The sequence below is a fragment of the Sceloporus undulatus genome, chromosome 4 (genome assembly GCF_019175285.1).
Source record: "Sceloporus undulatus isolate JIND9_A2432 ecotype Alabama chromosome 4, SceUnd_v1.1, whole genome shotgun sequence".
NCBI classification, from domain to species: Eukaryota; Metazoa; Chordata; class Lepidosauria; order Squamata; family Phrynosomatidae; genus Sceloporus; species Sceloporus undulatus.
Window position 1 is genome coordinate 212,582,715 of NC_056525.1, and position 12,295 is coordinate 212,595,009.

Genomic DNA, 12,295 nt, shown 5'->3' on the forward strand with positions numbered 1-12,295 from the left:
CAAGACAAACTGTGCTGCAATTCTGCCTTTCTAGCTGATTTATTTTGACAAGAGAAGCCTCTAAGGCTTTTTCACATTACATAATTGCAGCACTATGACTCCATGTTAACTATCATGGTTCCATCCATGTAATCCTGGGATTTGCAGTTTATGGAGAGTACTTAGCATTCTTTCCCAGGGAGTTCTAATGCTTTCCCCCAACTTCCATTCCTGGAATTTCATAGGATGCAGCCATGGCAGTACAAATGGAATCAGTGCTGTAATAGTGTAGTGTGAAAGGGCGCTTAGGCTGATAGGAAAATACAGGAGAGTGACAAATAAATGACAATGAGGCCATTCCCACTATGCGATTATAGCACTACAAATCCATTTTGACTGCCACAGCTACAACTTGCAAAATCCTGAGATTTGTAGTTTGTTGGGGGGCACTAACACTCTGCTTGAAAATTCTAAATGCCCCTTCCTAAACTGCAAATCCCAATTCCAAAGGATGGAACTATAGCGATTAAAATGTGTAGTATGAAGTGCCTGTTCCTCTCCTCCTTACACAATTCTATAAACAAGGCAGAGCAGTTGTGTAAAGGAAACCTCATTTGTAAGAACTTTATGACTCCCCACTGATGGCTAGGAGGAACAGATATATATCCTAATTGAATGGGTATGGCCCCAATTATTTCTCTATAATTAATATACCATACTCTGTTACTTATGCCAGGGTATATATTTGTTTGTTTTTTAAAGATAAGGCTAGTGAAGCTGAACAGATACCACCAACAGAACCTGAAAATCTAACTTGGGGAATAATCATCTTCAGCAATGAAGAGTGATTGCAAGACCAGACCAATAAACGACAGAATTGTTTCCCCGATATCAGTGAGCAATTTATTGAATAACCACAATACTTCAACTTCGTATACAAGGTGCTTTGGAGTTGGTGTGTCAATAACTCAGTTCTTTGAAGAAAGCCACTGTGATCATATTAGGCTTTGTTCCCTGAACCAAATTCTGTCCTCTGCTGCAGGGTCCTGTTAACTGCACAAAATGGAGGCTTCATGCTTTCTCATAGATTCTGGTCGAGGTAACGTTGTTCATCGTACATTCCTAGGAGGGAAAACTCCAAAGAGTCAGTGTATGATCAGTACTCTGTAGTTTCATATCAAACTGTTCTTTTCACATCCGCTGAAATATTTAGAAACCTAGCTGTACTATTTTCCCCTCACTTCAGATGCACTCACAAATCCTTCATATGCTTCTGCTGTGCAGTCATTTATGACTGTGGACAAGTGATATATCTGGTGGCCCATATAAGGGGAGACTTGCTCTTATCAGTCCTCAGTACAATGATATGATATGAATTTAATCTCCCGCAAGATAAATGGCTTTGGATCCAAGAGTTCTGTTCTAAACATTAACAATGAGAACAGAACAGAACCCTTTGCAATAAGGAGGCAACCTCGGCCAGAATTCTGTTGGCATACTTGACTAACCATGGTGAAAACCTGTAAAAATGCAGCACTGATGAGAGAAGCCAGAGCCAACTCTGTTCAACTTGCTTTTCCAATGCCTTACTTTCTTCATTGCCACAAAGCTTGCGTGAACTTTTCCCCTGCTGGCACCACTAGCTATGGCAGTGTCACACACCAAAGAGACTCCAGCCTTTAATGACTATTCCACAACAAAGGGACTGCTGCAGTTTGACATTGCTTTAACTGCCATAGCTCAATGCTATTAGATTTTTAAGTTTGTAGTTTTGTGAGAGTGCTCTGGTGCCACAACAAACTACTTCCAGGATTCTATTGGATTAATTCCTACTAATTCTAAACTGTATTAATTCTGTAGTGTGGCAGTATCTGGAGGACTATGCCTTCCACATCCTTGATTTACTCAGGAACTAATTCTTAGTTTATTTAAATCCATATTGTATCTAGGGATATGAGTACTAATGTATATACCACTTCTTTAAAATGTCAATTAATTTCCACTAACCTGTGCATTACATTTCTGTCTGAAATCATTGCTATGCCTTTGCAAAGGGGTAATACATATTCAAAAGAATAAAGACAAGCTCCAGCCAAACTTAAGGACATTTAGGCTGCCCTGATTTTAAATGAATATACATGAACACTATCACTGTGCCAAATGAATTATAATTATTCGTTATAATTAAATAGTGCCTGAAATCCCTAAGATGATGCCTTATTCAGTTTAAGTGGTTTCCAAGTAAGTTTTTAAAACAGTTATTGCATTTCCATGTTCTGATTAAAGGATATGTATCTTTGACCCGTTACAAACGGGCGTAAAGTATGTCCTCAGGACGTACTAGGGTTAGGCAACAGCATGCTTTACGCACGCCCCTAACCCTAGTACGTCCTGAGGATGTACAAAATGGCAGTGCCCGTTCTACACGGGGGGCGCCATCTTGATGTCGCGGATGCTTAGCGTCCACACATCGCGTGGCGGAAGCGACGCCGCGAGTACATGACTAGTGACTCACGGCGCCACTTCCGGGGCGCAAAAAGAAGCACCATTTTGCCGCTTTTTTGCGGTGCTGGGAAGCCTCACAGTTTGGCCGCTGGGGCTCCTCGCCGCCAATGACGGCGGTGGCAGACCGCCGCTTTCAGGTGGTCTGTAATGCGCCTCTGATTGCATAGTTTGGTTATGTTTTGTTTAGCCATGAGTTTGATTTAAGTGTCTATTTTGTTAACACCTTGCTTACAAAGGCAACCTTGCACTTTGAGCACCTTTTCAGGATAGAGACACATCAGCTACTTCCAATTCTGTACTATGGCACTCAACAAAATAAGTTCCAAAACTTACTGAAAAAATTGAGTGTGCATTTGTTAGCACTTACACACTTAAAATATGTTGTTTTGATGTTAAAACTGTTTCAGAGTTGTATCCTATCCCCTACAAGCTTTGCATGGGAAAAAATAGGTTTTCTTTCCTACAGCACTTGGTAGGGGACTCTGGGATGCTCCTAGAGCAGGGGGTCAGGTCAAGTTAAATCCAGCCCTCCTGGGGTTTTCCATATGGCTAGCCCCACTCCTTATATCAGTATTATTTGATGACCTTACAACTTCTCTATATTTTTATTTCCATTCTCAAATGCTGGCACACCTCTCCTTAGTCTTAGTTACTTTAAATAAAAATACAGTGGGAGTGTTGGTTCAATTTCTTTGCCTTTGGCTCCATCAATGCTGGCATTCAGCAATGTGGTCCTTGAACTGGAAGAAGTCCTCATCCTTGTTTTACAATGCAGAAGAGGTACATCTTTGGTTTGGCTTGATTGAAACAATTTATATACTTTGCTTATCACTGACTCAGAACATTGTCATCTTCCATATTTGTAAACGTCTACAGATCTTGAGAAAAGTGAATTTACCATAACCAGCTTTCCATCCTCTATTTTCCTTTTTATTGTGGTCTCTTTGCCATCCCATTTCTGCAAATGAACCAGTGTGCCATTCTCTAATGTCACAACACTCTGTCAAAAAAGAGGGTTAAAAAGGAGCAATTCAGTTAATGTATTTTAACATAGGAGTAAACAACACCTGTAAAACCCCAAGAATCCCAAGATCACATAGCCTGGGTCAAGGCAGTGTTAAGGAGTTTAAACTGGCTTGTCATGATTTCCTCTGCAAAGGAGGAAATCATGTGGAGGCATTCTAGTTGTCCCAAGGCTATGGGGCCAGCCATTGTCCTCTGGGATGCTCTGACTGGCTTCTTGGACCCAGAAGAAAGTCTCGTGATTGGGACACCATTGTGGGACCATGGACAAGATCTGTAATGATTCTTACACCAGATCTCAGGACAGAGTCTTGCAGGGCTGCAAATTCCCCAAGACATCTTGCAAGATATGGCAATATAAAGGGCCTGCCCATGCAGCAATCTGCCATTTATGGCTAGATCAAGGGTTAGCATCGTGAGATGCTGGATATTAAGCAGGAATGAGCTAATTGCTAAAACCAGAGAACTGTAAACAGTCCTAAAAGAAGAAAACTCTAGGCTACCTGTTACATGCTTGGAAGCTCAATCATGAAATTATAGAATCACAGAATTGGAAGAGACCACAAGAGCCATCCAGTCCAACCCCCTGCCATACAGGAGCTCTCAATCAAAGCATTGCCGACAGATGGCCATCCAGCCTCTCTTTAAAGACCTCCAAAGAAGGAGACTCCACCACTCTCCAAGAGAGTGTGTTCTACTGTCAAACAGCCTTTACTGTCAGGAGGTTCCTCCTAATGTTTAGGTGGAATCTCTTTTCCTGTAACTTGTATCCATTGTTCCAGGTCCTGTTCTCTGGAGCAACAGAAAACAAGCTTGCTCCCTCCTCAATATGACATCACTTGAAATATTTAAACAGGGCTATCATATCACCTCTTAACCTTCTCTTCTTCAGGGTAAACATCCCCAGCTCCCTAAGCTGTTCCTCATAGGGCCTGGTTTCCAGACCCTTCACCATTTTAGTTCCCCTCCTTTGGACATGCTCCAGTTTCTCAACATCCTTTTTGAATTCTGGTGCCCAGAACTAGACACAGTATTCCAGGTGGGGCCTGACCAAAGCAGAATATAGTGGCACTATTACTTCTCTTGAACTAGACACTATACTTTTATTGATGCAGCCTAACATTGCATTGGCCTTTCTAGCTGCTGCATCGCACTGTTGACTCATGTTCAGTTTGTGGTCTACTTGGACTCCTAGATCCCTTTCACATGTCCTCGCATTCAGCCAGGTGACCCCCACCCTATTATCTCTGCATTTCATTTTTCTGCCCTAAGTGCAGTACCTTACATTTCTCTGTACTGAATTTCATTTTGTTAGCTTTGGCCCAGCTTTCTAACCTATTAAGGTCATTTTGAATTTTGATCCTGTCCTCTGGAGTATTAGCTACTCCTCGTAATTTGGTGTCATCTACAAATTTGATAAGTATGCCCCCAATTCTGTCATCCAAGTCATTGATAAAGATATTGAATAGCTCTGGGCCCAGGACAGAACCCTGTGGCACCCCTCTGATCACTTCTCTCCAGGATGAAAAGGAGCCATTGTTGAATACTGTTTGGGTTTGGCTGGTCAATCCATAGTTTTTGCAGTATTTTAGTGTGCAAAGAAGCCTGGGGAAAAGGAAATTTGTTGTAGATTAGCCTTCCCCAAACAGATTACAATCTCTATCCCTGGGTTGGGAATATGAGAGTTTAGTTTAACGCATCTGTAGGACTTCTAAATAGGAAGGAGTCTAGCAGAATAATCAGGCCATTCAGGATGAATTATTGTACCTGTCAAATAGGATACCATAATGACAGCCAAGTCAGGTTAAGAGAGAGAGAGAGGGAGAGGAGGGGGAGGGAGGGAGGGAGGGACTGGAAAGTTGATTGATTGATTTCTCAGCAGGACAGCCATTGACTCTTTCAACTTTTCCAGTAGTGGGGAGGGGAAAACCATGGGCATCATTAAGCAGTCATAGCCATTATTTTTGTGTGGTAAGATTTGACTGCTGCCATGCCAAGAACTCTACTAACTTCCAGAAACCAAATACCATAGTGCTATTTCCTGAAGGCTTCCCAGAGCAATTAGTAATAGTCAAGAGCCTCCAATATTTACCCAATTCAAATAGAAAACCAGTCTTTCCGATAGTGATCGGGGACCCTTTACACTACAAAATTATACCACCATGATTCCACTGCTATGGCTGCATTCGATGGAATCCTGGAATTTGGAGATGCACTAGAGCCCTCTGACTTAGAATTCAAAACACTCCTCCCTCAAATGCAAATCCCAGAATTCCATAGGATATTGCCATGGCTGTTAAAGTAGAATCACAGTGTTATTACTATATAGTGCTAAAGAACCCCATGCACTTTTGAGGTTACTTTCTACACTACCATTTTAAATGAAAATCTTCTCCTGCACCCATTCCCTCATGGTCCAGTCAGAAATAAAACATGAGGTAAAGAAAAGACCTCACCTTTACTTTCCTGTCATCTGCTGTGGTTTCATCAAATTCTTCCTCCAGTTTGAAAGAAATCTCTACGGTCTTGAAACTGCTCTCTGATCTGATAGTCATGGCATTACCATTGCAGGTGATGATGACATTGGGTTTGGCAACACCACCAATCTTCCTTGTGGCAAAGCCCACTCCTAGAAATTGAAACAGATACATTAGACTGTCTCATACACACATCTGAAGCTGCTGGACCTTAGAGGATCACTAAGGAGCCAACAATTTAAAGTGTGTAGAGTGACACAAGCCAATTCAACCTGGGTCATGCCAAAATTGCCACAAAATTGCCATGGAGACTCAAAGTATTAAACTGATTTTTATGATGGCAACACAGAAATTTACCAATAATGTGAAAGGTTTCTATATTTACATCAGCAATAACTTTTGTCACTACATGTTAAATTATGAGGTGCCTTTTATATTTTTGTATTCTTGTACTTTTTATCATAAAGGTTTTATGAGTTTGGCTAGCACAATAAACAGTGATCACACGTTACGGATGTTTCATAGAACAAAGGAGTAAGGAACTGAAACCCACCACACACTGGTGGGTAGGAGATACAGTCCCCTAAAGTCCATAATTTCCCCTCTTTATATCAATAAGCAAGCCAGACAGGCATTTGAATCAGCCTTGGCAAGAAGGGAGCAGGCTAGTTGAATCAGTGCTTCCTAATTACCTGCTGCGGTGTGTTTTGTATGCTGTGTGCGAGGAGGAATCAATTACTTTTTTCCAATGCACCAGGGACTGGTACATATAGGTTACAATTATTTCTTCCCAGAAACTCTCTATGGGTTGACAGCTGATAACTTATGAACTGACAATAGTCCATAGACCACTACAGTACTTTGCACTGACAATAGACCTCAGACCAACACTTTGAGCAGAATCAAAATGTGGCATACACAGCTCTATCTTTTAATGGAGGAAAATGGATACAAGAATGGATTAAGTTAGAGGACACAGAATTGTTGAACCTAGAAGGAGAGGGACTAAAGATGGGTTGGCACGCATATTTATTATATAAAGATCTAGTTTCCTACAAGGACTTTAAAAACCACTACATAAGGAGAACCCTGTTTCCAACTTGGGTAAAAATAAGAGATAAGTTTTATAATAAACTACCTTTATGGACGTCAATACAAGAAGCTTTTTTCAGCCATAGAAAGAAGGGAACAAAATGGCTAACATACAAAGATTTGGTAAATATTGGTTCAAAAGGGATATTAACAATGAGAGAAAGAGAAGAGCTAAGTAAACAAGGACACACATTTAACTGGATAGAATACTTTCAAATCAAATCTAAATTCAAAGATGATATAAAGAATAGAGGGATTGAAATAATAATAAATGAACTCGATGATATATGGTGGAAACCACAAAGAAAAAAGATAGCAAAATTCTACAAGATATTACTAATGAGAGATCTTGAAAAGGAGACAATAAAAGAAAATATGGTAAGATGGGCACGGGATATAGGACATCCAATCCCATATGAAGAATGGCTGAAGGCCTGGGACAAGACAAATAAATTCACCGCCTCACAGTCTCTAAAAGAAAATCATCTCAAAATATCCAATAGATGGTATTTCACACCAGCTAAAATAAAAAAAATATATAAAATACCTAACTTAAAATGTTGGAGATGTGGGGAGAAGGAGGGCACGATGTGGCATATGTGGTATTCTTGTAAAAAAGTCAAGAAATTTTGGTTTAAGGTTCATTCTGTGATACAAACAGCATTTTCTTTTCAATTTAACATGTCTCCAGGGTTCTATTTACTGAATATGTTGCCAAAGATGGAAAAAAAGATGGAAAAAAAATATTGGAGAACTTTAATGGAGGAAAATGGCTGAGGGGCTCAAGAGAAGTGTTATCCTTAGCATCTGCTACAGGTGGTGTCTGATTCACTCTGACCAATGACACAGTTGGCTTTGGCTAGTTCATATTGGATAAGACTAATAAAGGCACCAGATCCCGTCTGATCTTGGAGGCCAAGCAGGTCAGCCCTGGTTAGTACTTGCATAGGAGATTGCCAATGAATCCCAAATACTGTATGGCTAGATTTCAGAGGAACTGGCAAAACCACCTCTGAGTATTCCTTGCTTCAGAAAACCCCACAAAATTTATGGCATTATCTTATGTCGAAAGGAGACTTGAAGGCGCGTACACACACACACACACACACACTTCTCTTTAAGCCAAAGGCCTAAAATTCACTCTCACAAAAAAGCAGCCCACATTTGAGCAAAGATTTTATGTGTTGGTTTTTTTAATCAAACTACAAATTTCTCGCCTCCTCCCAGCTTCCAATTTAAAAAAACCTCTCCATGACTAAAACAGTTTAGGTGGGGGACATGGTAAATTAACCCCCACTTGCAGAGTATTTGGAAATTACTTTCTAAAAAGTGTGGGGGGGGGATAATGGGGAAGTGGAGACTAAACAGCCTTTCAAAGTCTCATAGAGAGCCAATAGGGTCCCGCAAGATGGCTTTACATTATTTATTTTAAGTGGTGGGAGTCGTCACACTGTGTAGTAACAATTCCCACCATTAATCTGGCCCAAGGTCTTCTTAATCAGCCCCAAAACTCACTGGATGACCTGAGGTCAGTCTGTCTCTCAGTCTAACCTGTCTCACAAGGTTGTTGCCAGGATAAAATGGAAAGGAGAGCCATGAACACCACCTTCAATTCACTGAAGAAAGGTGGAGGATAAATATGTAACTAGAACATCAAGGCCAGCTATACTGTTGCTTTTTCATGAAACTGAACTGCTCTGCTCATGATTTCAAAGCAAGGCTGGTAGCAAGAGGGATGTTAACAGGAGACCCCTACAGTCAAATTCCCTGTCCCAAGAGATTGTTCATTTTCCACTTTCTCTGTATTTAATTAGCAATTGAAGACATCTCTCTTTAAACAAGCTTTTGACTCCACTGTTTGGTTTTGTTTTCCCAAGATGTACCTTTTGTATCTTGTCTTTGCTGTGGTTCCTAGCTGGTTCAACCAGTTATTTTATTGACTGATTATATTTTCATGCTTCTTTTTTGTTTTGTAATCTGCTTTGAAGGGGGTGTTTCTTTTGTAAATAAACCCAATTCCCTGTTTATATACTATAAGTTTGGCACAATGAGGCTATGCCACTGTAATATTGTTTGGCACAAGGAAGTTTGTAATGACTTGCCTCTACAAGTCTTAGTTCCCCATGAGCTTTAGTGGTTACTGTATTTTAAAGATACAATCAGATAATACACTCAAACTGCTAATTTAATGAGTCAATGAAGCCTGTTCACTAGTTTATTCAAGTGAATAAGACTGCCGTGTAGAAAGTGAGCTGTCACAGCCCAGAATCACTATGGTAGCTTTAACTGAGCATAGTGTATTAAAGTAAGTTGTAATTAATGTGACATTTGATCACATCAGAAGCACTTTACAATTATGAGCAATAAAGTCATAGCTTGAGTTAGAAAGCCAGCATGTTGTTGAATAAGTGGCCTAGCAACACGGTATCAATGCTTGGAAAAGTTATTATGCTCAGTGACCATTTGGCAGAACAGGCAATTCTGGGAGCTGTTCTTCAAAAAGCTGCCTTTCCTAATCTCTGCATGGAAGAGGGTGGTCTTTCAGAAGGTTAGGCTACTTGTTCAGTTAGTGCTCTATGGTTTACACTGGCTGGTAACAGCTCTCTATCATCTCAGACAAAGCTTTTTCACTTCATTTGTTACTAGATACCCTCTTTGATGAACTGCCACAGATTCAAGGCAGGACTATAGAACTAAATCCCTCCACAAGCTCTATTCACACACTAAGAAATGTAGATCTTTTCTCAGTTTAGGTCTGTCCTTACTCCCAAATCTCTTGATTATGCATCAGATGTGTGCAGGGGAAGGGATGGTGAAGGGGAGGGGGGATACTTTAATTCAAAACTACAGTAAAATAAGGGTTTATCCATAAATTCAGTTCTAGGAAAGAGTCCAAAGCTAAAATCCTACACACATTTACATGCACACAAGATGACTGGGATGCAGTCATTGACTAATATTCCACACTTCCTTAACCACAGGGTAGACAATTCATTACAAGATTCACACCAATTTGAGAATCATGGTCTGGCAATACCATGTTTAGTTCCAACAAATGCATGCTCACTCTTGGTTGGCTACAAGATACTGTCTATGGATTTTCAAGATTTCTTAATGAACCAGCATAGCTTCTTTTTTTGTCTATTTCAGTATCCTCAGAGGTACTTGGAACAGGTAAGTACAGTGGGACCTTGTTATCCGCTGGGGTTTGGTACCAGGATCCCCCGTAGATAACAAAATCCATGGCTTGCTATTTGGAATTTATACTTCTTTTGAATATTGCTTGAATCCGTGGATAAAAAAATCTGTGGATAAGCAGGGCTGACTGTAATAATAACAGTTGCAGCATGCAGCCCACACTGTTAATTCTTCCAGTCAGGAAAATGACAGTGAGGACTTCCTTTCACATTTCTGCAGTATCATGTTAGTATTGCTATACAGAAATCATAGCTGTACTTTTCATCTCCTACCTACAATTCTGCACAACCTACTACCTCATTCAACAATCAGGTTAAGCAGCAGTTCTCTAGGAGATACTCAACTGATAGCCAAATTGAATGTGTTCATAATGCAACTTTCACTGAATTCAATAGGACTTTAACAGAGAAATAGTATTCAGATTATTAGTCAAAGTGACAGGGAGGGCAGACAAAAATAGAAATTAAATAGAACGAACATAACAGACAAGTATGTGACCAAACTGGAAACCTAGCAAACATAACTCAAACTATAGTACTCCACCCTACACCTGTTACTGGTACAATAACAGACAAGTAAGCTCAGTCTTTTACAATACAGCAGCTACATTTACCAAAAGGGTAGAAGTCAGAGACATAGTGATATTAGTCTGCAATATCAGCACACAGTATCTATTCCAATCAGCAAAGCCTTCCAACTTTCATCTTGACTTCATGACTGTATGATCTTATGATAGACTATTTGTATTAATTTATACTTTTATACCGCTGTTTAAACTTATTATAGCAATATTTTATTAATTTTATATATTTTTTGTTGGTGGTTTTAAATTGTACGCTGTAGGCAGGCTTTTATTTCTATTTTGGATTGTTTTGCTCTGTAAAGCACTTATAGTGTTTGACAAATATAAATACAACAACAATAATAATATGCAAAGGGCTCTTGTAGCACCTTTGAAACTAACTAAGCAAAAGAAGTTGTAACATAAGATTTTGTAGACTGGACAGCTGAAAAAAGTAGACCAAATTTACCAAAAATATTCAGTTTGTAATTTAGCTAAACTACTTCTAAATTGATACTGATAATTTTATTGGAGGGGGATGAGGTGGGAAAATACAATTTTTCCATAAAAAGTAAAAAAAACAAAACAAAACCTAAATTAAAATATAAAATTCATTCCTAGAATGCTAGAAAACCAAGCATGAAAATATTTCTTACCAAGTTCTTTCATGTAGTCATCAAATTTCTCACTGGAAACTAACTTCCAAGTTCCACAAAACTGTTCACACATTGTGTAGGATTTGCTCTGTGAAACAAGTTCCTAAAAATCTCACAAAGACAACACCCACTCTACTACTACAAAGCACAAGAATGACTTTTAAAAGAAGCTCTGACCATGTGACCTTGTAGGATTAACCAATAGTAACTGAGGCTGACAAGGGGTCCAATTACCTGATTTTTCCCCCTTCTTTCTTTGTAGGTCATAGTGGAATTACTCATCAGACACACAGAGCATTAAATTGTCAGCATTTCACTATTTTACTTAAAGGGCCTGGACAGTTTCTGATGTTTCTTTTCTTTTTAGTGCTCTTTGTCTAGAAGGAAATTTTTTTGCTATTAAAGCACAATCAATCACATAAGCAAGCGCATAGCATTGTACTTTGATTTAACATTAGCAACAATGACCTTCAATCCCCTTGCTGCCCACCCAAACCCTGCAACACGCCCAGAAACATTAATGGTGCAAATCTGTGCATGTTTACTGGGAACTAAATCCTCCTGTAGTCAGTGAGATATGGCCTCAGGTAAATATTTATAGGATTATAGGGGAAAGCAATTAGATTTCTCTTTTAATCTCTACACATGGAATGAAAGACAAAAAAGTAGCCCTTTAATCACCCAAAAGGGTGGTCACAAGTAAAAGAGGGTAGCACCCTTCACTTTTAATAATAGTGAAAAAGATGGCATTTCAGCATGCTGTCATCTGTAGTAGCAGTGATCGTGTGCGCCTTCAAGTTGTT

General features: G+C 39.6%; 1 protein-coding gene across 1 annotated transcript; it reads right to left on the reverse strand.

Annotated features, from left to right (window-relative positions):
- Positions 1 to 856: 856 nt before the first annotated feature.
- Positions 857 to 11,632, reverse strand: LOC121928603 (fatty acid-binding protein, adipocyte-like). Its single transcript, XM_042463530.1, has 4 exons — positions 11,493 to 11,632; positions 5,964 to 6,136; positions 3,383 to 3,484; positions 857 to 1,101 (listed from the first exon to the last, which is right to left on the reverse strand). Exons 1-4 carry the CDS (start codon positions 11,563 to 11,565, stop codon positions 1,051 to 1,053), a joined length of 399 nt encoding a protein of 132 aa, XP_042319464.1. The 5' UTR covers positions 11,566 to 11,632; the 3' UTR covers positions 857 to 1,050.
- Positions 11,633 to 12,295: the final 663 nt, after the last annotated feature.